This window comes from Podarcis liolepis, assembly GCF_965112155.1.
Source record: "Podarcis liolepis genome assembly, chromosome: 13".
Taxonomy (NCBI): Eukaryota; Metazoa; Chordata; class Lepidosauria; order Squamata; family Lacertidae; genus Podarcis; species Podarcis liolepis.
In genome coordinates this window covers 31,023,062-31,050,350 of record NC_139573.1, presented here as the reverse complement: position 1 = coordinate 31,050,350, position 27,289 = coordinate 31,023,062, and the positions used below count along the sequence as shown (strand labels likewise).

Genomic DNA, 27,289 nt, shown 5'->3' with positions numbered 1-27,289 from the left:
TCATTGAAGCTTTAACTAACTCTTCTTTTGTTTCCCATTCTAATAAAAAATTACACATTTTAAACTAGTTTATCCTTATTTTGTAAGAGTTCTTTTTCAAATTGTGAGCTTTGGTCCAGCTATCCATTCTTTCTATCTAATTTAAACAATTAAAAATAGTAATAGATTTTTTTCTTCCTCCTCCTTCAAAATGCAGATTGATGCTGGAACAGGACAGAACAGACTAATGAAAGGGCACATGTCAGAAGCACAGGAGAAACAGGCCAAACCATCTCGACCTTTTGCAACTTGAGTGAAGCAACAGCAGAGCTCCTGTCACTCTAATGATTCATTGATATTGGAGTAGGGTCAGCATTTCTCATCCTTATGTGGGAAGACGAAGCCATCACAACTCCTTCTCCACAATTCCTAAAGGTATGTTTGAGCCTCATCATCCTTTGCTCCTGGAAAACTTAATGCGTATGTAGAAGGAGCCTGCTGGATCAGGCCAATGGTCCAGCAGCCTGTTTTAACAATGGCCACCCAGAAGCCTGTCCAGGAGGACGTCCCCTCCTCCGATGTCCAGAAACTGGTCTTGAGAAGCATTGCTGGCAGCGACTGTGGAGGCAGAGCCCAGCCACCATGGCTAGTAGCCACTGGTAGCCTTGCCTTCCATGAATTTGTCCAATCTTCTTTAACACCATCTGAGGGCCTCCTGCAGAAGCGAATTCCATAGTTTTAACTATGCTTTGCATGAAGAAGGGTTTTCTTTTGTCTATTCTGAATCTTCCAGTGTTCAACATCACTGGATGTCCATGAATATCTATATCTATATCTATATCTATATCTATATCTATATCTATATCTATATCTATATCTATATCTATATCTATATCTATATCTATATCTATATCTATATCTATATCTATATCTATATCTATATCTATATCTATATCTATATCTATATCTATATCTGTGTGTGTGTGTATGTGTATGTGTATGTGTATATATACACACACACACACACACACACACACTCATATTGAAATACTGTCCCTCTTAGATTCAAACTTAGATTCACCAAATGTTTAGGGGTATGCATACCCCTGTGTACCCCCAGGAAAAAAGCACTGAAATTTCTGTTTTACAATTTTGAATGCTCATTAAAACATCCTTAAAATATCAGTGATTTCCTTTCTTCTCTTTCCATGGTTCGTTTTGCATATCATAAATCCCTGTATATTTTACATAAACCAAACCATTCAATATTCCTTTATTATAACCATAAAAACTTATTCACGCTGTTTAATTTACCTTAATGCTGCCAACGTTTTCAAGTGTACACAATTCCCACCCCCCATATATTCAATAAACATTTTCCCAGTCTTCTTTAAACGTATGTCCTTCTTGTTCTCTTATTCTATACGTTAGGTCCGCAAGCTGCGCATATTCCATCAGCTTAAGTTGCCATTCTTAAGTCACTCATTTTCCATTTTTAGGCTAACAAAATGCAGGCTTCAGTAGTGGCATACATAAATTGATGTTATGAGAAGTGGAGAAAAACATTCCTCTGGTCACTTTCTCCATGCCACACGTGGTTTCGAACACCTGTTTATTATGTTGCCTCTCGTTTTCCTTTCCTCTAAGCTGAAGGTTCCCAAATGCTGCAAGCTTTCCTCCTAGGGAAGTCTCTCCACGATCATCTTCTGGTTGCCCTTGCCTATTGTTTTCGAGGTGAGCCAACCAGAACTGCACACGGTATTCCAAATGGGTTGCACCATATATTTGCATAAGGCAGGGGTGGCCAACTCCCAAGAGACTGCGATCTACTCACAGAGTTAAAAAGTGGCAGCAGTCTACCCCCTTTTTTTTGGGTTCAGGTCAAAGTTGTTGAGCTTTTTTAGGGAGGAGGAAAGCACATTTTTTGGGGTGCAGGGCTAAACTGTTGAGCTTTTTTTAGGGGAGCCAAAGTTGTTGAGCTTCTTTGGGGGAGCCAGTGATCTACCTCAGATGTCCAGTGATCTACCAGTAGATCGCGATCTACCTGTTGGACGTCCCTGGTATAAGGGAATCCCGTGTGAAGTGGGGAAGGAAGCTCACAGTATATCAATGATCTGGTTTCCTAAAAGCAGGTGCCCACCATTTGGAGGCCCCAGCTTAGGCCAAAGATTTGGAGGGGGGGGAGCTAGTGCCACAGTTTGCGTGCGATATCGTGTGCACGTCACACATTAGTGACACCACAAGCACGGCATGCATGGTGTACGCATCGTCTGGAGGCGGCTGAGTGCCTAGCCCAGCGCTGTGCAGCCTCAGTGGCCACCGTGCCACCTCTCTCATGCTCAGGAGGAGCCTGCCACTGATGCTGCCCTGCTTTTGGCTTGGTGCTCAGCCTCCTCCGCCCCCTCAATATTGCAGGAGGCTGAGCCCCTCACTCAACAATATTGAGAGGGCTGAATACACCTCAGCCCTAAGGAGTTTGTGCCTATGCCACCAGTTAGCGTGACTGCAGAGGTGGGAGGGTACATTTGCTGGGGTGGAGTGGCAGGTGAAAGGGGGTGCTTAACCAATTACTAAACCTACTAATTCCATCCCCCCAAAAATTCCTCGCCTCTGTCATTTTTGCCCCTGATTTTGCTGACTTTGTGTGATTCAATTACATGCCCCCAAATTCAGGTTGCTGAACCACAGCTGCTTGGGATGTCTTGTGCAACACATCTGCTTCTCGCAAAAGACCAGATATTTTGCAACTAGGACGGTGACGGGAAAACGGATTGCGAAGTGTGGGGTGAGATTTGCTCGAGGCAATGTTGTCTAGCCTCCCTGCAAACAGGGAGATCTATTGAATGCTCAGGAAACAGGTTGTCTGGAAGTGTCCTTGGATCTTGTTGGAGGATGAATTCAGAAGGAAAACGAAGGCGTTTGTAGGGAAGACTTGGTCTTAGAGCTATCCTAAGATATTTTGCTGGCCTGGGGTTCAAACCAAGGGCTCAGCTACATTAGGTTTTTTCCTTTTAAAGTGTTTTAAATGCACTACAACACTGTGTCACCAGAGGGCACTGTAGAATTCTATCCTTTGGCGACATGATTTCCCATCATGAGATTTACAACGCGTTTTCTTGAAACGTTTTTTTGAAGTGTCTCGATCCAGCCCAAACTGTACCCTTGCCTTCTCCACCCCCAATCAAGATGGTAAATAATTTGCGCAAAGAAGATCCTAGGTCCAATCTCTGACATCTTCAGGTAGGGCAAGGAGAGGCCCAGCCTGAAACCCTGGAGAGCTGCTGCCAGTAAATATATGTGATACTAGCCTTGGTGAACCAATGGTCAGACTCAGAATAAGGTTGCTCCCTACCTTTCTAAGGCTGGGCAATTTGTTTTGGCACATGAGGCAGAAAGCCCCCAAACTCCTCTCCTTGGCAGTAAAAAAACAAACCCCACCATGATAAGAAACAAACCAGAATTTGCTGCCCTTTTGTGACACCAAATCAGCTGCCCAAGGTCACTGCCTCACTCTGCCTAATGGTAGTGTCGGCCTTGGATGGGAAAAGAGTTAAGCACTGCCATCATGCTTGCTGATTCTCCCCTGCAAATGCAAGAAGGTCTTCAAGGACAACAAAGAGGGAGCCTGTCTAGCTTTTCTAGGGAGGGAGTTCCAAAGTCTGGGAGCAGCCACCAAGAAGGCCCCGTCCCACGTTCTCACGGTAGCAGGACCGAGAAAAGGGCCTCCCCCTTGGTTGGCCAAGTGTGTCGGGAGGGGGTTAGCAAATAGGTTGGCATACTTGGTCAGAGGAGCCAGCAGAAAAATACAGTATATATCCAGCCTTTTTAGCTTGAGGCCCACAAGGCAGCTAAAATAACATGTAGTAGAAAAGAATACATAAAACAAAGATTAGGAACAAATGCAAAACAAAACACAGGATAAATATGCAATTTATAAAGTGCTAATTATTAATTTTTTTTTTTTAAAAAAATCCATCTACTGATGGCTCTTGCCAGGAGAAATCCTGGCACAGTTACCTAGTAAAAATAAAAATAATAAAACCATAATGAAAGAGAGAGAGACACCACAAACCAAAACCAAAAGTATAAGTCATGGTTGGCAATGCTGCCCTGAGGCTATTCACCCAACAGAAGCCACGTAATTCCTTAAGAAAAGGCGCCAAGGTGAATAGGATGCCAGGAGTCAAGTCAGGGCAAGTTTTATTGATCCCCGAGTACACAGAATTGTTTCCACCTTTCTGAAGGGCTGTGAAAAGAAAAGGAGAGGAAAAAAAGAAATAATTAGAGCTTGGTTAAGAGCCAAAGCTGGCAACGCGTGGGAAACGCAGGAGCGAAGAAACAGAATGCGCCAGTCACAGTGTGACAACGTGCATTTGGCACGCAGTCCCCTTGCGCATGATGTGGCAATGACTGCCAGTGCTCTCTGGCTCTGATGCAAATGCTGTCTGGACTGGAGGGTGGAAGGCAGGCAGGTATCCAGGGAAATAACCCTCCCTCAGAGACAGGGGTCGTCATTTCAGATTTGTGTGTGTAGGGGATGCAGTAGGGATGCGGGTGGCGCTGTGGGTTAAACCACAGAGCCTAGGACTTGCCGATCAGAAGGTTGGTGGTTCGAATCCCCGCGACGGGGTGAGCTCCCGTTGCTCGGTCCCTGCTCCTGCCAACCTAGCAGTTCAAAAACATGTCAAAGTGCAAGTAGATAAATAGGTACCACTCCGGCGGGAAGGTATACGGTGTCTCCGTGCGCTGCTCTGGTTTGCCAGAAGCGGCTTAGTCATGCTGGCCACATGACCCGGAAGCTGTATGCCGGCTCCCTCGGCCAATGAAGCGAGATGAGCGCTGCAACCCCAGAGTCGGCCACAACTGGACCTAATGGTCAGGGGTCCCTTTACCTTTACCTTTAGGGGATGCAGTAATTTCCATAGGTTTGCATTCCAAGCGGCATTTGCCTTCAGAATTCACTGCCAGAAGGTGTGGCGATGGACGTAGGCCCAGGAGGGGTCTTGATTTGGCCCACCAGGCTGTTTTCTCTCTAGCCACGCTCAACTGCCCTATGCCTGATGTCATCCATGCTGTCAGGTGCAGGGCAGGTGAAGATGCCTCTCTCTGCAAAAAGCAGAGGGCCTGTAAATCCCAGAGCTTTTGCCTGCATGGTTTTATTTCAAAGGTGCAGGATGCCTATCTGTTAAAAGGAACCATGGGGAATTTGGGGGAAGTCAGGATCTGGCTTGCTGACTGGAAAAGGTTTGCCAGCCCCCAGTGACACATTTTCACAAAGGATAGGCTGTTAACCATGAGAGTTAAATGGGGACACTCCCTGAAGTGTGAGGAGGAAGAGGGTGGTGATAAGATGAGCTTCTTTTGGCTCAGCCAGGTTCCTGCTTCCTTTTGCTCCTGGCTTCCTCTCTGAGCACGAAATCCCAAAAACTCCTTCTGGGTGAGCAGACGCAAGAAAGGGCTCCTTCGCTTTTCCTTCTTGAGCAGAACAGGGAGTTTCAGCAAGTGTGTAGCTTGCCAGCAGCTGTGACTTGCGTGACAAACCATCCCTGCTTGAAAACCCCTCTTTCATGACTCTACTAAAGTTGCAAGCAACCTCTCCTCTTTTCCACCTGGCCATCCTAATTATTAATATGTTGTTGTTGTTTAGTCATTTAGTTGTGTCCGACTCTTCGTGACCCCATGGACCAGAGCACGCCAGGCACTCCTGTCTTCCACTGCCTCCCGCAGTTTGGTCAAACTCATGCTGGTAGCTTCGAGAACACTGTCCAACCATCTCGTCCTCTGTCGTCCCCTTCTCCTTGTGCCCTCCATCTTTCCCAACATCAGGGTCTTTTCCAGGGAGTCTTCTCTTCTCATGAGGTGGCCAAAGTATTGGAGCCTCAGCTTCAGGATCTGTCCTTCCTGTGAGTACTCAGGGCTGATTTCCTTAAGAATGGAGAGGTTTGATCTTCTTGCAGTCCATGGGACTCTCAAGAGTCTCCTCCAGCACCAGAATTCAAAGCATCAATTCTTTGGCGATCAGCCTTCTTTATGGTCCAGCTCTCACTTCCATACATCACTAAATTATTAATATAAGGGCTTGTTTGTTTGTTTTGGTTCCTGGCTGCATAGAGCAGATTCACTGCTGCCATCTTTCTCAAGCCCATATATTTGGAAGTAAATTTGGCAGGAATATAAAGCAGTGTTTCTCAACCTTTTCCCGACCATGGTCCCACCTTGTTTCCTTCCTGTGCCCCCTCCTTCTACCAATAGAAAGGTAGCTATTTTGTATTTTGTTTATAAATAGAATGTTTTAAAATATTTTTTATAATTATGCAAATTATATAATTTCACCTGTGGCTGCCTTGGAACATCCTGGGGGCCCCCAGGGGGCCATATGCCCCCCCCAGTTAAGAAACACTGATCTAAAGAACTTCCACATAGGTTGGGGTAGGGGAAACTGTTAGTCCTCCAGATGTTGTTACAATTCCCACCACACTCCTTGGCTATTTGCTGTGTAGGTTGTGCCTGATGCAGACCCCTCAACTGTCCCAGAAATACCGTGAAATCTGGGTTATTTTCCTTATGATAGAACAGTGGCTATTTTGGGCACTGTGATCTTGTGTGATTCTGTGCCACGACTCCCCCAGAAAAATGACTTTTTTTGCAGTGCGGAATTATGCGAGATCATGGCACCCAAAATGGCTGCCATGTTTTTGCAAGAAAAAATGGGAAGATGGCACCCTGGAAGATGGTATTCTGCTTTTTGCCTTTGATGTTTTGGAGGGAGCACAAGTCTGGAGGTCTGCAGGTTCCCCACCTCTGGTATAAATCAGTGTGGGATGAAATTGTAGTGACAAATACCCACTTTTGCCACAAAATGCCACAGGGCTTTCAAAATGGAGATTTGCAACCAAATACCTTTGTCACCTGATCTAAGGTTAAACACTCATGGTTTAGCTAGCAGAAAACAACAACAGTTAATTATCAACTCATCAAGGAGTTCAGGGACCACTTTGTATACTCCAGTGGAATTTCCTTATGTTAAAGCCTTCAGTACATTTAGGCATTCCCCATTTCAGTGGGGCATAGGAGTTCACCCTACAGTTCTGACCAGCTCATAACAAATTACAGTGCCTAGAAATCTTTGGAGAGGGAGATGTGCTTCGGATGTGCTTTAAAGGTGTAGTGTGTACACAGCCTCAGGAAGAGCACAAAAGTTGCAGACTGGAGAAAAACAGAAACTTCATATTGGTTGTTTATTATTTTTTTTAAAAAAACAAGCTCTCCCCAAAACCTTTTTATGCCCTTGAAATGCACTCTTTGTCCTGCAAATGTTCATGGGTACAAATTCATTCCAGTGCAATTAGGAAGTGGGGGGCCTAGATTACTGGGTGCAACTTTTTCCAGTTAGGTGTGTGTGTGTGTCTCCTTTCACAAGGGCACAGCAGGCTTAGCTCTTGCTGTCACTGTGGCACCCTGCAGTTGTCAGAAGGAGGTGAACAAGGCTGTGAACTGCCTGACTTTCCAATTGTGACTCAGCTGCACCAGAAATGAGAGCCTGGTGTGATCATGATTGGAATAACTTGGAACATGTGGCATTTTGAAGCTCCCATGAACTTGAACAATAGTCCCAGGCCTTCCCTTCTTTCATTTCTTTCTTTAAGACGTAAGAACTGCTTAACAATCAGAAACTCCATGGATGTAGTTTCCTTTCCCTGCATCTTTGTTCAATCAAAGGACATCACATACTGTGATATTGGTGAGAATTCCCTTCTGGTGCTGGGATCAAAGCTCCCACGGGTATCGACTGACAAATCTCCCACCACACATCCATGCAATGTGAACCTGCAATCTTCTGTGTAGGACTTTTTCTTCATTTCTTGTGCTCCCTGAAGCAGCCCCTGGCCAGAACTTTCAGGTTTGTGTTTCCTGCCAGAAACACATGTGCAAGGCATTTAGAGCTTGGACTCCTGTATGAATATCCCTTTGTTTCGTAATGATTTCCCCCCTCTCCCTCATATTTCCAGCTCTCAAGGGCTCATTGTTTCTACCTGGGCACGCTGTTCGTTCAGGGAAACGAGGTGGCAATCTTACACCGTACCCTTGAGCAATAGTCCTCCTGTTTTCTGAATCACACTACCTGGGAACAGAAGTGGAAACACAAAACCGCCCTTTGTAGGGCAAGGTGTATCTGCTGGAATGTGACACACGCATGAATAGACCTGGGGAGACAAACGATGAGCGTGGATGTTGGCTTTTGATGTCTGTGATGACGAAAGCCCTGGGGAATGCAAAGCAGAGAGAAGAAGGGCTTTTCCAAAGCAACGCCCCCCTCCAACCTTGGAGATAAAAGGAGCATGGGGTATGAGAGAGCCGTTAGTTCCCTCGGCCGTTTAGAAAGCAGCAAGAACATCTCTCTGGGCTTGAGTGTCTCCATTTCCTGGCAACCATGACCACCACCTTCAGGCAATACACCTCTTCCTCCTCGATGAAGGGGCCTTCCTTTGCTGGGGGTTCCTCCCGGCTTTCCTCCGTCCATATGGGTGGAGGATACAGAGCCCCTAGCATCCATGGTGGAGCTGGTGGCGTCTCCATCTCTTCCTCTCGCTATGTCTCTGGGGTGGGCAGTGCCCTTGGTGGTGGCTATGGGGGCAGCTTCTGCAGCAGCAGTGGCCTTGGTGGTGGGTTTGGTGGTGGGTTTGGTGGAGGCTATGGTGGAAGTTTCGGTGGAAGCTTTGTTGCTGGTGGTGGAGAAGGCCTTCTGGCCGGGGGTGAGAAGGAGACCATGCAGAACCTGAACGACCGCCTGGCTAACTACCTGGACAAGGTGCGGGCGCTGGAGGAAGCCAACACCGAGCTGGAGTTTAAGATCAAGGAGTGGTACAAGAAGCAAGCACCTGGTCCAGACCGTGACTACAGCTCATATTTCAAGACCATTGAGGATCTGCGGAGCAAGGTATGGTGAAGTGACTCTAAGGGGGCTTCTTAGCCTAGATAGCTCAGTTGGTTAGAGCGTGGTGCTGATAACGCCAAGGTTGAGGGTTCGAGTCCCTTATGGGACAGCTGCAGATTCCTGCACTGCAGGGGGTTGGACTAGATGATCCCCAGGGTGCCTCCCAGCTCTACAATTCTAGGATGGAAAATCATAGCAAACTGGCTCTTAACAAGCCCATGAGGAAAGCCTGAAAGGTTTGGGGGAAACCCCCCCCTTTTAAAAAAATCTGCTTAGCACCCAGAGACTTCAAATCCAATTCTTTTAGTCTGTGTAACATGTAAGTAGGCATTAGGCAAAGGATTTTTAAAATCCAAGAACACTTAGCTGATGATGTCAGAATAATATTAACCACAATCAGAGAATAATATTAAAGGGAAGTTCCAGCATGAACCTGCTGAGCTAACATTGATCAGCACTTTTGATGTCCTCCCCCCCCTTGAATTTAGACTTAATCAGAACTGTGTGTTTCTTTCCCACTATAGCTGTTAAATTTGTAAAGCAAAGATTTTTAAGATAGTGCTTGCTGGTGCTGTGAACGGGTCACAGATCTTATCTTGCTGACGATTTGTCCTTGCATAGTAATGCCATTGAATTACCCCTGTCTCTTACATTTCATAGCCATTGGGTATTCCCCTCCTTCTTACATAGCTTTCTTTAGTTAAATGCTACCACAGGACTCTTGGCTGTGTAGCTGCAACTAGCCCAGTTATCGTCTAGAACAGTGTTCCCCAACCTTGGGCCTCCAGCTGTTTTTGGACTACAATTCCCATCATCATTGACCACTGGTCTTGCTAGCGAGGGATGATGGGAGTTGTAGTCCAAAAACAGCTGGAGGCCCAAGGTTGGGGAACACTGGTCTAGAAATACCATTATCACCACTACTGCACTACTATTGTGGTACTACTAGTGGTATACTACTTTCTTTTGTGCCTTAATTTAATTTTCATTTTCATTTATTGAGAAGACTGTGCATACAGCCTGCAAGCTTCAGCCTGGCAGGAGCCAGCTGCAGATTATTGCAGAGACTCCCTCTTCTAATTAACTTCCATCTCCAGGGCTCAGAGGTGGGAGGGAGTGCAGCGGAAGAATGGCCAGGGCCCACCTCTGTGACATCACCAGGGGATGCCCCTAAGTCTAAGGTTTGGGCCCTGAGATCTCAGGGTCTGGGACCAAGGACCTATGTGAAGTAGCCCATGGTCCAACACAACCTCCTAATTGGGAGGGATAATTATTAACTGCTGGGCTATGGAGGCTGTGGAGGAATGACATCAGCCAAACCAAAGCCTCTTCTGTAGTAAAATTAACTAGGATTTCCTTAGTGCGGGAAGTTAATTCATTTCGCCCACTTGGATCCCTTAAAACTGGAGCTAGCCCAGGACATTTTTTGTTCCTCAAGTCGAATCCAGAGGGTGACTAACCTGTTCTTCTCCAGATGTTGTGGGACTCTAATTCCTATCAGCTCCAGCCAGCAATGCCAGTGGCCAGGGCTAATATGGGGGACTCCCAACAGATTCTGGACAGCTGTAGGTTAGACCCTGTACTCTAAATGGTGTCCCCTCTAATTAATACGGGGCACTATCTACTGGGATGTTCCCCGGCACGAGCCCTAGTAAAAATGCATCTGGAATGCTGAAGGATGAAGATGTCACATTTTAAAAAATATGAATGATGATAATTTAGTGCATGTCATGCTTCTCCTGGAGAGCTCAGCTGGTTAGAGCACAGTGCTGATAATGATCCCTGAATGGGACAGCTGAATATTCCTGCATTGCAGGGGGTTGGACTAGATGAATCACAGGGTCCCTTCCAACTCTGCAATTCTGTGATTCCTCTATGATTTCCTGCCCTTGAAATGGCTTTCTGTTAAGTAAATTAGAAAGAACGTCCCAGAGCTTTCACGTAGCACAAGGCTAGGTCCTGAATGAAACGCCCGTTGTCGAGGGTTCCCCAAAAATAAAATAAAACTTGCCCAGAATTTTTACCATTTCAAACCACCCATTCCCTACTTCCCTTGCAGATTCTTGCTGCCAGTGTTCAGAATGCCAGCATCCTCCTGCAGATTGACAATGCGAAGTTGACCGCTGATGACTTCAGAACCAAGTAGGTTTAATTGTTAAAAAAACACACACAAAACTCAGTGGTTGGGTTGGTTTCACAGCCAGCACCATGGCTGGGAGCTGTATGATAAACATTTCCTGGGACAACCTCTTACCCCTTTCCCCTTCCCTCTTCCTCTCAATCCTTTGTGGATGCAGGTTTGAGACAGAGCAGGCCCTGCGCATGAGTGTTGAGTCTGACATCAATGGTCTGCGCAGAGTCTTGGATGATCTAACACTGTCCAGATCTGATCTGGAAATGCAGCTGGAAAATCTAAAGGAGGAATTGGCTTATCTGCACAAGAACCATGAGGAGGTAAGAATGCCCAATGGGCAACGTCACAGAGGGGTGCACATTTTTAAAGGAGAGGGGGAGGACACCAGCATTCAACTGGTTTATGTCCGATGAACCCAACGCACGTTCTTTTTGTCCAATGTGGTTGCACATGCTACAAGCATCTTCTGAATGGCCCAGCGCAACAGGCTGTGCCACAATGAAATGTCTTTGAAATATCATTGGAAAAATGGGCAGGAAACAGACCTCTTGGGCTGTGATCTAGATACTTACCAAACAATTCATGTAACCATAAACCTGGGCCCTATTTACCCATGAACATACCTTTGATCACAGACGTCAAGTCTAGGAATGGACTCCATTGGAAAGCATTGCGTTTAAAGAGGTTCTGACTGTTCTGTCTGTAAAGGCCCATTCATAAGTGCAAGTCACTCTTAGATACTGCAGCCATCAAGTGTTGAAGATGCATGAATGAACCAGCCCTTAAAAGTCCATTGGAAAAGCGAACAGGTTGAGTTCTGCATGTCAAGTACAGCTGTGAGAATCTAGCCTAGATCTGCTCCAGTGTGCCTTTTAGGGCAGAATTGGCCCTTGAAAACGATGTACAAGATTTCATAAACACATACTACTACTACTACTACTATTAAAATATTAATAATCAGTGCTATTTTTCTAGAAAAAGAGGTGCCAGAGTTCACCATGAACGTCTGCCTTGTTCTCTTAGAATGGCAATGGCGCCCACCTGAGAGGTGCCAGAACTGAGCTCTGGCCAGCTCTGGCTGAAAAGAAATAATAATAATAATAATAAATAATAATAAATAATAATAATAGTCATCCAAATCAAAACCACACTGCATCCCCCCTTAAAACGGAGTAGTAGCAATGTCTACAATTGATTGCAACAATAATGAGATAAAAACCAGCCTCTACAAAGCCAGACTGCGGCAATGGTTGGCCTCCAATCTAAACTCATTGTATCCAGAGCAACATGCAGAAGAACTAAATCCTTGGGGCCATGGCTCAAAATAATTAATTGTGTGAGAATTAGGCTGTCAGGATCAAATGACCGCAGGCACCCGCTGATTCCCTTATCAGTCATTCTCTAGTACATCTTCAATTAGTTTACTGGCAAGTGTGGTAACTACCGTATTTTTCCGTGTGTAAGACTATATTTTCCCTATTTTTTTCAGGTTTAAAATTGGTGGTTGTCTTATACACATATGGTGCATATGGGGGATTTCATTATTTGGAGTCCCAAAAAATAGGGGCCGTGTTATACACGGAAAAATATGGTACTGATCCGGGATAGCTAACTCTTGACAATATCAGCCTCATGCTTTCAGAAGCATGTAGGAAAATCCTTACATGAAACAGAAGCACATTATGAAAGACTTTCATTAGGGTTTGCAATCTAAGTGCAATATAGGTTTAAAAACAACCTATATTTTTCAGATTGGTGGAATTTTCCCCAAAGAAGTTGCATCTGATTTATTTATAAGAATATTTCTAAATTGCCAATACTTTAAAAAAAAATGATAGTGGTGTACAATAAAATCAACAACATGATAGAATCTTAATTACGAATAACCTTGCTCCGTGTACCTCTATCACAGGAAATGACTGTTCTCCGAAGCCAAATCCGTGGTGAGATCTCTGTGGAAATGGATGCTGCTCCTGGGGTGGATCTGACCAAGATCCTGGCGGAGATGCGTGAGCAGTACGAGACATTGGCGGAGCAGAACCGGAAGGATGCTGAGCAGTGGTTCTTCAGCAAGGTGGGTCTTCCTTTGGGGTGAATGCACTTTCTTGGGGGGCGGGGGGGGGAGAAGAAACAAGAATAGAATACTGGGCGTTTTGATCAGTGAGGTCACTATGGTGCTGTTTCCCCATTTCCTTGTAGACCGAAGAGCTGAACCGCGAAGTTGCCATGAACACAGAGCAGCTGCACAGTGGCAAGTCGGAAATCACGGAACTGAGACGAACCCTCCAAGGCCTGGAAATAGAGCTGCAGTCCCAGCTTAGCACGGTACGGTGTTCAGGCAATCTTCTCCCTGCCCTTAATCAGGGAAACGGTTGCACAATGTCGCACCCCGCCACCACACCTGACTTGCTGGGAATTCCTAGAATGACTTTCTACCTTCTCTGAGGAAGCAAATATCAGAATTTGCTTCCAGAAGGTGTTGTAATGGCCATCAGCTTGGAGGGTGTAAACGAGGGTTAGACTAATTCATGGAGCTATCAATGGCTACAAGTCATGATGGCTGTAGTCTACCTCCACAGTGTCAGGGACTGACCTTTCCAGGGAGGAGGAAGAGGAAGACAGTATAGATTTTCAACAGGGGTTTGAAGGAAGTTGCAGCTCAGAGGCAGATGAGAGGAAAAGCTGGGAAATCATGGGAGAGCCAGGACAACGCCTGGCTGACACGTCGTTAGAAAGCATTCCAGACCCTGCATCTCCCAGAGCCTGGCGAGCCTTAAAAGTAGGAGAGCAAAGAGCTCAAAGACAGAGGGCATGTAGCAGCACCTGAAGAAGTCATGAATGAGGAAGTGGGAGAGACAGGGATGGGGATGGAGATTCATTTGGGACAATGCCATTATCCAAGAGTCTGAGTTCTATAGCCTCTCGCTGTAAAGACTGAAATAAAAAAGGGACAGTAAGAAACTTTTCCTTGTCTTTATGCTTTCCTGGGCAACCAGCCGGGAGTCACTGACAACATCCTGACACACAGTCAGAATGCTAGCTGCTGGGAGTCTCAAGTAGAGAGAGTGCTGTTGCATTCAGATTTTGCTTGTAGGCTTCCCCCAGGCATCTAGTTGGTCACTGGAAGAACAGGATTCTGGACTAGATGGGCCACTGGCTTGACTCAGAAAGGCTCTTCTTATGTTCTTAATATGCATGGACCAAGAGTCCCTGTGTTTCCCTTCAATTAGGGAATCTGATTGCACAGGATTCCCAATTACGGGGAGGAATCCAGTGAAGGTCTATTAGGGCGAATGGGGTGCTGCCCCGTCAACATCAGTCTGTCCTCAACGAGCTGCCACCTGCCTGCCTTCTTGCTTCTGACCAATCAGAGGGTGGCTGTGTCTGTCTTTGGCTCATTGGCGCCACCTACTGTTGGGCTCCCTTCCTTCTGTCCTACCAGCCACCGCTGGAGGACTCTAACATTAAAGGTTGCTGTGCAGGTTCCCTCAGAAGCTAACTCTGATTTCCTCTCTCTCAATTCTCTTCCCCCAGAAAGCAGCACTGGAAGGCAGCTTGGCAGAGACAGAGTCCCGCTACGGAGCCCAGCTCGCCCAGATCCAGGTTATGATCACCAGCGTGGAGGAGCAGCTGGGTGAGCTGAGGTGCGACATGGAGCGCCAGAACCATGAATACAAGATCCTCCTTGATACCAAGACCCGCCTGGAACAGGAGATCGCCACCTACCGCCGCCTGCTGGAGGGAGAGGAAGCCCAGTATGTATAAAGAGGAGGGCTGTTTTCTAATGTTGGATAAGGAGTCAATAGGCTGAAACAGGAGGATGTCAGGAGTGAGCTGGCAGTAAATCACACTGTGCAAGTTGGAGCTAACTCTTTGTTAGCAAGAACATGATCTGCACAGACTTGGTGGAGTGTCGGGCCTAATGAACCTGGCAGCTCATCCCTGGTAGGTCTTGCCCCATAGATCAGTTGACGAGACTGAAAGTCCCCACCTTGTCACAGCCCACTCCTCTCCAGGGTTTTCCCCAAGCAATCGGAGACTGTGCCTAAGTGCAGCCAACCTTTCCTCTGCCCTTTTCACGTCTCTTCTGGTTCTAGGAGACCAGTGGGGAGGGAAGCTTGTCACAGCAGGAGAAGACACCCATGCCTCTGCACCAGCTGGACTCGTCTCTGCCTCTTGGCCTTCCTCATCCCATTCTCCTGCTTTAGTCTCTGCCTCTGATTCTGGAATTCTCTCTGTCACAGACTCTCCCAGCTCACTAAGCCCTGTTACCTCTTCAGTTTCCAACCCCTCCTCTTCCCAGTCTTTTTCCTCTGACCACTCAACAATGTCCCACCACCACTCCCCAGGCTCTGAGCCTTCTTCCCCTGGTGGTTCCCCAGCTGGTTCCTCCCAGCATTCCTTTGCATCCAAACCAGTCCATCACAGAGGATGTCTTTCAATTGCCAAGTAATTATTTAGGATTGCTGGCTGTTCTAGGCCTGTCCTCCCATCCCATTATTTCTGATGTATGTTAAGCACATCATGTGCCATTGGCACACTAGGTCCAGCTGTTGTGGGTGCTTTTGGTGCAATAGTGTCAACACACCATGCTACCCTTGAGCAACGTCTTGTGTTGGCTTGCAAACCTGGTACATTTCTAAAGGCACAGGAGTCCTATATCCAGTCCTCTGCCCCCATTGGCCCCTTGCTGAATGTTATAAGGGCCTTTCACACATTACATCCAATGAGTGTACAACCTGCATACTTGTGAATACAGAGTTGTGCTTGCATGCTCATACAGTTATTCACATGTGTCACCCAACTAGGATATACTCTGTGTACACAGCAGCTGATCTGTATGAATCAATACAGGTACACTTTCCCACACAAACACTTGTAGCTGTGTTTGCTGTAATGTGTGAAGAAGCCGATAGTATTGGGCCAGAGGAGAAAATGTAACAAATGGAAATGTTCCAGGGCTTCCTCTGGGGTTCCTTTATTTTAAAGCAATCACAAAATTAACTGGACACAAAGTTGTGTTGTTGTGCCTTTCCTTTTAGCGCATTTGATTACCATTTCTGCACCTGCTGCACTGCAGCTGAAAATGAACTCTTCATGTTTCTCTAATCTAGTCTTGTTTTTCTCCCCTTGCAGCATTTCTTCCCAGTATTCATCGGCAGTTTCTAGTGGTAAGGATCTGTTGGGCCATTGCTCTCCCTTTTGCTTTTCAGAAGTTCTCTTTGTTTTATAAAAGCTGAGAATATTGAAGCATGCAGACAGACAGACAGACAGACAGACAGACAGACAGACAGACAGGAGACGATACATTCATCAGTATGCTGTCAACAAATAGGCCTAGCCATTCAAGATGGTAGCTGCTTCTATATTTTACCAACCAGTAGGGATCGATCTAGTTAAGTTTGCCAAAGTCCAGTCTGTGATTTTGGCAGTTGCCATTCTTCGTGATTATAAGTGAGTATTTCATAAAAGGGTGCCATGTTTCAACAAAGCCGTCTACGTCATCTGTATTAGTCAATGCATGTAGTTACTTGATAACACAGGAAACTAATTGGATTAAGGCACTGGCCTTCAATGAATGAGTCATAGTCAACAGCCGGGTTGTAACTCAACCTGGATCGAGCTATGGGTTATCCTATAGGAACACAGGAAGCTGCCTTAGATTAAGTCAGACCATTAGTCCATCTAGCTCAGTATTGTCTACACTGACCGACAGCAGCTCTCCAAAGACTCAGACTGGGGTCTATCCCAGCCCTACTTGAAGATGCTGGGGCTTGGCTTTCAGTCCTTCTGAATGCAAAGCAGAAGTTCTGCCACTGAACTATGGTCTTTTCCTTTTGAAGAGGAATGGTAGGAGATGCAGAATAGAAAAGAAAGCTTGTAGTACAGCCCATAGTTAAGCCATGGAAAGATGTAGTGTTGGCCACCAACCTGAACAACTTTAAAAGGGGAATATACAAAGTCATGGAGGAGAAGGCTATCAATGGTTATTAGGCATCAGAGCTTTATTGCCTTCAGTGTCAAAGGTGGCATGTCTCTGAATATCAGTTGCTGGCTGTTGTGGGTTTCCCAGAGGCATCTGGTTCAGCCCTGTAGATATAGGATGCTGCCTTAAACAGACCTCTAGTGTGATTCAGTAAAGTTATTCTTAAGCAGGTCATGCCAGTTAAGTCTTAAGGGGGTCGTGCCACTATTTTTTTCTTTGTTTCATTTTTTTTTAAAGAAGGGGCAAGCTGGAGAGGAGAAAGATGGAAGAGGGAATAGTGTGTGCATGTGTGTGTGTGTGTGTGTGTGTGTGTGTGTGTAGGAGAGAGGGAGAAGGGAAATGAGAAAGACACATACAGTATGAAATAAAAGTGGGTGCCACGTTACAAATAAAAAGTGGCTGGTCGGAGTTAAATATTGGCCCCAGGTCTGTAAAGGTTGAAGAAACGTTCTGCAGATGTTGATCAAAGCACAAGAAGCCCTTTAAATGCCAGTCCTCCAAAGCTTGCTCTGCATTCCCATGGTTTGGTAAAGCAACGCATTCTGAGGTTTCATGGGAGATGTTAAAATCCAGTTCCTTCTAACAGTGAGCTTTGGCTGATGTGTAGGACACAGAGAGGCAGGTCAGCAAATGGTGGAGGCTGAATCACTTTCCTGCAAATAACATTCCCCCTCCCTTCTGTCTCCTTGTAGGACCCTCAACCACCCGCCAAGTCCGCACAATTGTCGAGGAGGTCCAAGACGGAAAAGTGATCTCATCTCGTGAACAGGTCCACGTCTCTGGCCGTTAAGTCTGCACCTTGAACACATCAGCCTTTCCTTGTCATTTGAGATACTGCTCTGATTTTTCCTTTCCTGCTTGTCTTCTTACCAGCCGCAATTTGAGTTCTTGTACGGCTGCATACCCAAGGCTCTAATAAAGTGTGTTCATTCCAGCAAATCAGGAGTTTTCTGTGGTCAGTTCAAGAGAATGGCTTCATTGCTCTTAACCCAACAAACGTCAGCCTTCCTAGATGGAAAGAAGACATGCCTTTTCAAAATAATTTCATAGATAGAAAGATAGAAATATAGATGGATCGATAGATGATAGATATGTGTGATTAGACTTGATTGTTTGAGTCTCAATAATGCAGTATCAAAGCGCATCTCATTTCGAAGGACCAAACTTTCCAAAACATTGTTTCCCATGATGCTCTCAGTGCCCGAATATGCAGTGTGGGAGAGGTCCTTGTGAAAACATCTTAAGCTGCCTCCCAACAGCCTAGGAGCACAGCAGGACAATACTGAGCTAGATAAACTAATGGTCTAACTTGGTATAAGTCATTGGTTTGTCTTGCTCTATATTGTCTATACTAGGCTCCCCCAACTTGGTGTCCTTCCAATGTTTTGGACTACAATTCCCACCATCCCCATCCATTGGCCATGCTAGCTGGGGATGATAGCAGTTGCTGTCCCCCAAAAATCTGGATGGCACTAGGTTGGGGGGCTACCAGAAAATTTCAAGGGCTTTAGGAAGGAGCTGTTCCCAGCCCTATCTGAACCAGAGACCTTCTGTGTGCAAAGGAGTTGCTTCACCACTAAACTTCAGGCCTTCTCTCTAACGGAAATCAGTGGGCTTAAAATGGCTGGGGAATCTTTGCCTTTCCAGGAATACAACTCCCATCATCCCTGATCATTTGCCACGCTGGCTGTGGTTGTTGGAAAATGTGGTTCAGCAGCATCTGGAGGGCCAAAGTTTCACCACCCATGGCTGGAAAATGCACTTAGACCAGGCCTCCAGACCACACATGCCCCCTTGCCCCCACAATTGAGAGGACCTGGGGCTGTGTGGCATCATCACACTGTACATGCATGCCCTGAGGCATGCACGCATAATGTCAGCATACCGCGGGGCATGGGCGCACATCGCAAGCACATTGCGGAGCATGCTGACATCACTTGTGCACACTGTGAGGCATTCTGACAAGTCTTGCGGACGCCCCATGGCCTGCATATGTGGCCGCTGCAGAATTTTGAGGGGCCCCTGACTCCTTCATTGAACATTTTGGGGGAGCTCTGCCCCCCCACTCTGCACCAGTGCTCCAGACTCCTCCACCAATGAGGCTCCAATAATGTGCTAGCATGATCTGCCAAGAGGCCTCATAATCAGAAACAGAATTGAAAAGTCACATCCCTTTTCACAACATTTCCCTAAGTGTTAATTTCCACATTATACAAGTATTTGAGCTTTGGCATGATGCAAAGGCTACTTCTGGAAATACAGTGGAATACATAGCACAAGTTTAGCACTCATTTTCACATTATTTGCAAACTGTTCCCCTCCTCTCGCCCTGGAAGCAAATAACATGGAAATGAGCACCAGACTTGCACTATAGTTCAGAAGAGGCTCAAATATAATGCAGAACTTAAGAGTTAGGGGAAAGTCCCGAAAACAGAATAAACCGCCTTGTGGATGCCGCCTGGAAGCAACAGCAGCAGCAAATACCAATCACATTTGCTGGATTGATTCCCTTCCTCTACACAGGAAGAATAAGCAAGCATTCACGACTTTGCTCTCATTTCTGTTTTCATCAGAATTCTCCAGCTTCCCATAGTAAGCCCGTAGGCCTTTGTGCAAGTATGAGGAGGTAGCCAACATTCTAACACGATCACTGCTGCTGGATGTTGTGGTGCACACAGATATTGCTTTTATCCACACGTCACTGTCCCCCTTTAGTCTACAGTGGTACCTCGGGTTACAGACGCTTCAGATTACAGACACTTCAGGTAACAGACCCTGCTAACCCAGAAATAGTACCTCGGGTTAAGAACTTTGCTTCAGGATGAGAACAGAAATCGTGTGGCAGCAGCAGGAGGCCCCATTAGCTAAAGTGGTGTCTCAGGTTAAGAACAGTTTCAGGTTAAGAATGGACCTCCAGAACGAATTAAGTTCTTAACCTGAGGTACCACTGTACACTCAAACTGGTATGTGTAGGTTGTTTTGATACAGTCTGTTCTCCTGATAGATGGCCCCTTTGCCTGCTCTCTGCAGATGCTGTGTTAAAAGCCTTGCTTGTACAGACTTGGTTCAGGGCTTAAATGAAACTCTGCTCTAGTTACTTGGTCAAAAACATGCCCTTGTGCTGTCTGCGGAAAAAGCCTGAAGTTTTCCTCTGCTGCAGTTGCTGGCTTTTCAATAATAATAATAATAAAAACTATGGAACTCACTTTCATAGGAGGCGGTGCTGGGCACCAAGTCGGAAGGCTTTAATAGAGGATTGTACAGATTCATGGAGGATAAAGCTATCAATGATGGCTTCAAACCATAAGGGCTATGTTCAGCCTCAACAGCTGGTTTTGAAGACCAGCTGCTGGAAGCCACAGAAGGGGATAATGCTTTTGTGCTCAAATCCTGCTGGCAGGTTTCCCACAATCCTCTGGTTGGCCACTGTGAGAACAGGATGCTGGTCTAGATGGGTTAAAAAGTCCAGTCAAAGGTGACTATGGGCAGGGCCGGATTTAGATGAAGAGAGGCCCTAGGTTGCTCTACTTGTGAGGCCCTTCCTCATCCCCCACCCTCACAACTAGAAGAAAATGGAAGAGTCTTATCGCGTGGCGAGTTCCCAACCCCCCCCCCCAGTGGAAGTAAAGACACATGACACAATTATTAAGGTTAATGGGCTAAGAATGGCCACAATTTTATTGGTTACAGGTAATGAGCAGTATTGGCTTAGGCATTTGTCCTAACTATATCCAACTCCAGCCCGTCTGCTTGAAGTCTGGGAAGGGTTAACCACCAGTAGGGGGAGTCCTGCTGATGCACATCAACTAGGAACTCCCCTGGGGTCACCGCTAGGGAGCGTGCCTTAGGCCCTAACCTCACTAGGCTTCGGACAGGGCAACGCCCCCCAGAATCCTTTAATGGACTACCCTTCAATATGTGGGGCAGGTAATGGTGCTACCTCCCCTCTTCCAACTACAGAACAATACCAATGCCTAGCCCCCAATACCCAGAAAGTTGTGACGATTTGCTACGAGGTAAGCGAAAACCAAGTGGCTGGTGCCAATTTGCCAAGTGGAACAATTCCTACCAGGCCCCACAACGGCGACCAACCAAGGTCCATAGCAAGGTGAAGGAATGAAAACCTTATAGGGCGGGAGGGTGGGAAAAACAGGAACAGCTGGCGGGCGGCAAAGAGGGAGATCCCCGGCCACGTCCTGCCTTTATAGGGCAGGCCACGCCTCCAAGCCAGCCGATTGGCCAGCCAGGGGGTGATGCGGCTGGGAATCCTCCCAATCGCACAGGACTGGCCTCCACCCGCCGCGCATGTGGAGGGGCCGTGAAGCCCGCAACCCCACCTCCTCCTTAAGGCGGAAGTGGCTTAAACAAAATTGAATGAAGCCAAGGATGATGACGGGTATTTAAAATTCTGCAATTCACAATTTCTCCTCTGAAGGACATAAGATAACTTTTGCAATAACTGAACTTTGTAAACCTTTTGTGGAATAGGCGGAGGCCTGGCCAGGACCACCAACCTTCTGATCGGCAAGCCCAAGAGGCTCAGTGGTTTAGACCACAGCACCACCATGGTCTAGATGGGCCATTGGCCTGATCCAGCACAGATCTTCTTATAATCTTAAATGAAGCTTGCACACAAATCCTTTCCCACGTGAATTTACTCCTGATTCTCCAGTCTTTTTTTGGGGGGGTGGGGATGTAGATTTCTGTTGTTGCTTCTGTTAAAGCATTGGAACTTGGAAACTTGTGTTGATCTCCGGCAAATCACCTCGCAATCTTCCACTAGATCCCAAGCTCCTTTCTGCATACACTTGCTGAAAGCAGAATTCCAGGAGGGTAGCCTTGGCAGTTAAAAGTGATTTCTGTTGGGGATTAAACTAAGAACATGATCTCATTCCAACCTGGCTCACTCACCGTGCAGCAATTAACTTTTTGGAAGTGAGTTTTATAGGGTTTCAAACCACCAATTCTGATTTTTTTTAAAAAACAACCCCAAAAAACTCAGCTTAAGGTTAATTATGGTGCTGAGCAGATGATCCTCACAATTATTTGTCCAAAAGGAGCCAACAAAGTATTGTAAAGGCTTGCTGAGTTCCATCATTTCTCTGTGTCATTTTGAAGGAAGCCTCTAGGCTTTCTAAGGTGCCCTTGCCCAGCTGTTGGGGGAAGTTTTTACAAGCGGAAGCCTTTCCATGTCTCGCAGGTCTGTCGTCTTTCGTCTCCCTTTGAGGCAGCGTGTTCGCAAAACATGTTCGTTGCAGTTTCTGGGATGGAATTGTTAGGACCTGCCTTTGAAGACAGTAAAACAGTTGGCAGGACATTTAAGGGAATGCTGTTTCTGACACACCTTGCACTGCCCTGAGTGTGTGTGTGTGTGTGTGTGTGTGTGTGTACGTGCACGTGATCAAATCATGGGGGGTGAAATAGGACTTCTAGTGCAGTATCTGGAAGACTGCAAAGAATGCCATGACTTAGGCCCCCTCCAGATGTCCTTTTCATTATGCAGCCACAATGTTTTAGAATCATAGAGTTGTAGAGTTGGAAGGGAACCCCGCAGTCATCTAGTCCAACCCCCTACAATGCAGAAATCTTTCACCCAACACATGACCCTGGGATTACAGTCTTCCCTGCCTGGTGCCTCGCACCACTCTTCTGCATTCGGCCAGTCCATGACTCTTTGAACCTCCATAAACTGCTTTAAAATCACTTTAAGCCCACAATTGTTCTTTTGAAGCCCTACCTTGCCAGCTTTGTACTGGCACCAAATACAGTGGTACCTCAGGTTAAGAACTTAATTCGTTCCGGAGGTCCGTTCTTAACCTAAAACACCACTTTAGCTAATAGGGCCTCCTGCTGCTGCTGCACAATTTCTGTTCTCATCCTGAAGCAAAGTTCTTAACCCGAGGTACTATTTCTAGGTTAGCAGAGTCTGTAACCTGAAGTGTCTGTAACCTGAAGCGTCTGTAACCTGAAGTGTCTGTAACCTGAAGCGTCTGTAACCCGAGGTACCACTGTAGGTCAAATGAAAAAGCCTTGTGGGCCAAGTCTGGCCCACAGGCTGAAGGCTCCCCACCTCTGCTTGAAAACATCTCCCGGTTTCCTCTTCTATGTCTCACCCCCTTCCTGGACTCTCAAGGGATTTGCTGAGCCAGGAAATGGATCCATGAGAAATTCACAGTTAAGCTGACAATGCGTGCTGAGCCAAATGCATCACCTATCCGACCTTAAATTAATCATTTGCTGAAGGCAATCTAGTGCCGCACCAACAGTCTGATGGAAATACAATGAGCACCTGAGTCTCAGGGCTGCTTTTCACTCAGGGCATCGTTCTTTCTGCTTCTGGGCTGTGCCGCTTAAGAGGGCATACAAGGTGGAGCTCATAGGATGGAACAACCCACCAATTTAAGGAAATAGCCCCTGCACATCAAAATCTAGCAATTGGGGGAGAAGGTTAGGTTCAACCCATCTCCCCAATACAGTCGTACCTTGGAAGTCGAACGGAAACTATTCCAGAAGTCCGTTCAACTTCCAAAATGTTTGGAAACCAAAGCACACTTCTGATTGGCTGCAGGGTGCTTTCAACAGAACATTAAAAAGCAGAACAAAACTTCAAACATTAAAAACATCCCTAAACAGGACAACTTTTGTTACAACTTTTTAGCACCTGCTCATTTTTGGAACTTGAAAGTTGGAGACAGCACAAAATAAGGTCTTAATCAGTGGTTGTCATGGACCGGCAGAGGAGCGGGAGGCAATAGCTGGAGAACCTCAAGGGAATCCCCAGGGGAAGAAGGCTCAGTCAGCGGTTTGGTGGTAGAATGACTATAAATGGCCAGAGGGAAAAGATGGAGCAAACGGGCAGGAGGAGGTGTCAGAAGCTGAAGAGATAACAGGGTTTAGTGAGCAGGAAGAGGCTGTGGCAGAGAGCAGTCCAGGCTCAGAGACAGAAGTGGAGGCTGGAGAGGAGGGGGCCAAGAGGCAGCAATGAGTCAGGCTGCTGAAGAAGCCAGGGAAACTATTCCTCCTGCTGTGACCTGTTCCCCTTCCTCCTGGTCTCGAAGAACACACAGAAAAATGAAGAGGGCAGACCAAAGAGAGACAGGACGAGGAAGCCTTAGGCTGCTGGACAATGACCTGGGGGAGGAGTTTTAGAGAGCGGTTGGACGACGGGGGCCTTCAGTCCTTGCAACAGCCTCATTGGTGCAAGGCCTACTGCAAGAGTTGCTGCGATCACTAGGCCTGCACTGTTTTGGTTTCTTTGAACAAGGACTTCACGGATTATTCGGCCTTTTGCTGAATTTTGCAATACAGTTTGCAGCTTGGAAAAGGCACCAAACACCAAGATGATAAAAAAAGCCAAAAGTTGGGGGGGGGGGATTAGAGAATACCTTAAAGACCACTGTAGATATTTAAAATGTTAGCAGGATTGTTATAACACTTATAATGTAATATGATTTAAGGTAAAAAAAGAAGATAAAATGGATTAGAAAAATGTAATTAGATACAGTGGGGGGAGTCTGGGGATCTAAATAATCCTAGATGTCTAGAAATTGAAAATGTTTTAAATGGATAATAATATTGGTTGTTTTTTTTATAAAATGAAAAATATATTTTTGTTAAACGAAAAGGCACCAAACTGCATATTCAAGGATAAATATATATTTATAAAGGCATACATGAAATATCTGTCTAAATGTATTTTTAGTACAAAATATGTATTTAGAGTTTGAGCATGAATGTCCACGTGTCTTCTTAAATAAACAAAACCCAAATACATAGATTACTGTGTAAACAGGACAGAACAGATTTATGAATGAATTGCATGTGAAACTGACCCGGACCTGAAATAGACTGATCTGCCCATCCCTGTTTTCCCCCTTTACCTTCCTGCAGAGCTCTGAGCTGGCAAATAGATGCTAAAGGTGGAGCACGGTTAGAGTCATAGCAATCCAACGGTATGATGTGTACTTTCATTGTGCATACATGCAATTGGCCGTTCCAGTGGAATGACATAACTGGATGCGGCTAATTCAGCAGTGGATTTGCACAACAAGCAGCAGCTTGCTACATCATTCATATCCACTGGGTAACCCCAGACTTGAAATTTGTGTGTATGAGATCATAGCCACTGCAGTTCACTTATTGTCAGGGGCTGGACTGAGGAGGAATGGTGGGGGCCGCCTCCCCCTTCTCCTGAACCTTCCTGAGAACAGGAGGACCGTATAGATTTAGAACAGTGGTTTGCAGAAGGACATAGTTCAGAGGCTGCAGAGGGGAGAAGCTGGGAAATATTGGGGGAGGAACAGCAGGAAGAAGAAGCATCAGGGGAGAGACAGCTGACAGACTCAGTGTCCTTCGAAAGCATTCCTGACCCCCCCTCCCAGGACGAGGTGGGCAATGAGGGTATTAGAACAGAGAGCTCAGAGGCAGAAAGTCCAGATTAGCTGATGCAGGGGTGACATAGAATAGGGACAATGTAGAGCAACGCCACTACAGTGGTACCTCAGGTTACAGACGTTTCAGGTTACAGACTCTGCTAACCCAGAAATAGTACCTCGGGTTAAGAACTTTGCTTCAGGATGAGAACAGAAATCTCGCGGTGGTGGCAGCGGGAGGCCCCACTAGCTAAAGTGGTACCTCAGGTTAAGAACAGTTTCAGGTTAAGAACAGACCTCCAGAACGAATTAAGTTCTTAAGCCGAGGTACCACTGTATAGAGAGACTGCATTTCTTTGCCTCTTGCTGTGATTATTGAATAAACTAACTGGTAAGAACTCTTCTTTGTTCTGCTTTTTTGCTGCCACCGTGGGAGGGATAGAATTCCCCAAAGCCTGACACTTGTGTAACATTTTAAAGACATTTTTACCCTCATGAAGCTGGACATATGAAGGCTCCTAGAACTTAAAATTAATCATCAAGAAACTTAGTGATGCCGTGGCGAGAGGACCTGGGATTCTGCAACAGCTGCAAGAATGCAAGGCATCCAAGCACTTTCAGAGCTGTCTACAAAAGTCAGGCATTAGAGCCACTGGACACTGTCCTTTCAGCATGGAGATGGGTCATAGGTCAGTGTTAGAGCAAATGCATTGCATGTTGAATGTCCTAGGTTCTGTTCTGAAGGGCATCTCAAGGTAGGGCTGGGAGAGCACCTCATGAAAATCCTAGAAAGCTGCTGTCATTCAGTGTCAACAGTATTGAGCTAGGCAGGCCAAGGGTCTGATATGATGTCCCCTCTTTCTGCATCTCTAGGTGTATAACTAGAGTGTCAAGAAGGAATAAAACAAAAGGTGTTTGCAAGCAAGTATGTCATGCAGTTCCATTTGCCAGAAAGCTAGATTTGTCTGTTTCTCATTGTCTAGGGCAATGATTCCCCCCATTTTTATTACGTTTTCTGTTTTATAATTTAGAATATTCATTTAACCAAGATTCTCTTCTTCTCCTTCCATGGTTCATTCTGCATAACATCAATCCCTGCATATTTTAAATAATCCAAGCCATTCAAGTATTGCATTATTACATCCATCAAAACTTACGCTGTTGAATTTATCTTAATGCTGCCAACGTTTTCAAGTGTACACAGTCCCCCCCCTTATATTCAATAAACATTTTCCAATCTTCTTTAAACATATGTTCTTGTTATCTTATTCTGTATGTTAGATCTGCAAGCTGCACATATTCTATCAGTTTAATTTGGGAACTCACTTGTTTTCCATTTTGGGGCTAATGAAACAGGGGCCACTAAGGCTGGGGGCATCCTCTGCCCCGGCCCCTGTGGGGTGGCAGGATGAGGCACCTGTCTTTGGGGCAGGGGGTGGGGCAGCTCAGAGACCAGGGATGGCAGCAGTGGCTGCCCAGAGGACTCCCAAGGAGAGGGGAGCAGAGAGGAAGATGAAGGAACACACTCCACAAGGGAGGGTGTTCAAAAAGGGGTGAGGGGCTGCTGGCTCTGAAGGCAAGCGGTGACATAACTGGGCCCCTCAACCCCACAGGGGTGCCTCAGAAAGAAGGTAGTTGGTCAAGGGAGCCGTGGACTCAAAAAGGTTTAAAACCTCTGGTCTAGGGGACACTTGGTTGCAAATGTAGGCTTACTGCTGTGCAGCGTGTGAAATGGCTCTCAGGAATATATTGGTATTGAAAGAAAGAAAGAAAGAAAGAAAGAAAGAAAGAGAGGGAGGGAGGGAGGGAGAAACATAAGACCAGTGCAATTTAATTTCTCTCTATTCTCTTCACGCCCCTAGCTTTTGGTTTGTAAGCTCACT

General features: G+C 46.1%; 1 protein-coding gene across 1 annotated transcript in view; it reads left to right on the top strand.

Moving 5' to 3' along the window:
• Positions 1-8,109: 8,109 nt before the first annotated feature.
• Positions 8,110-27,289, top strand: part of LOC310692557 (uncharacterized protein) — a 32,131-nt gene continuing 12,951 nt past the window's right edge. The window contains exons 1-8 of the mRNA XM_083473505.1: positions 8,110-8,917; positions 10,974-11,056; positions 11,212-11,368; positions 12,961-13,122; positions 13,248-13,373; positions 14,583-14,803; positions 16,185-16,219; positions 17,727-17,819. Of these exons, the coding sequence (XP_083329631.1) occupies positions 8,411-8,917; positions 10,974-11,056; positions 11,212-11,368; positions 12,961-13,122; positions 13,248-13,373; positions 14,583-14,803; positions 16,185-16,219; positions 17,727-17,819 (1,384 nt within the window). The 5' untranslated portion in view covers positions 8,110-8,410. The remainder of the gene's footprint in view (positions 8,918-10,973; positions 11,057-11,211; positions 11,369-12,960; positions 13,123-13,247; positions 13,374-14,582; positions 14,804-16,184; positions 16,220-17,726; positions 17,820-27,289) is intronic.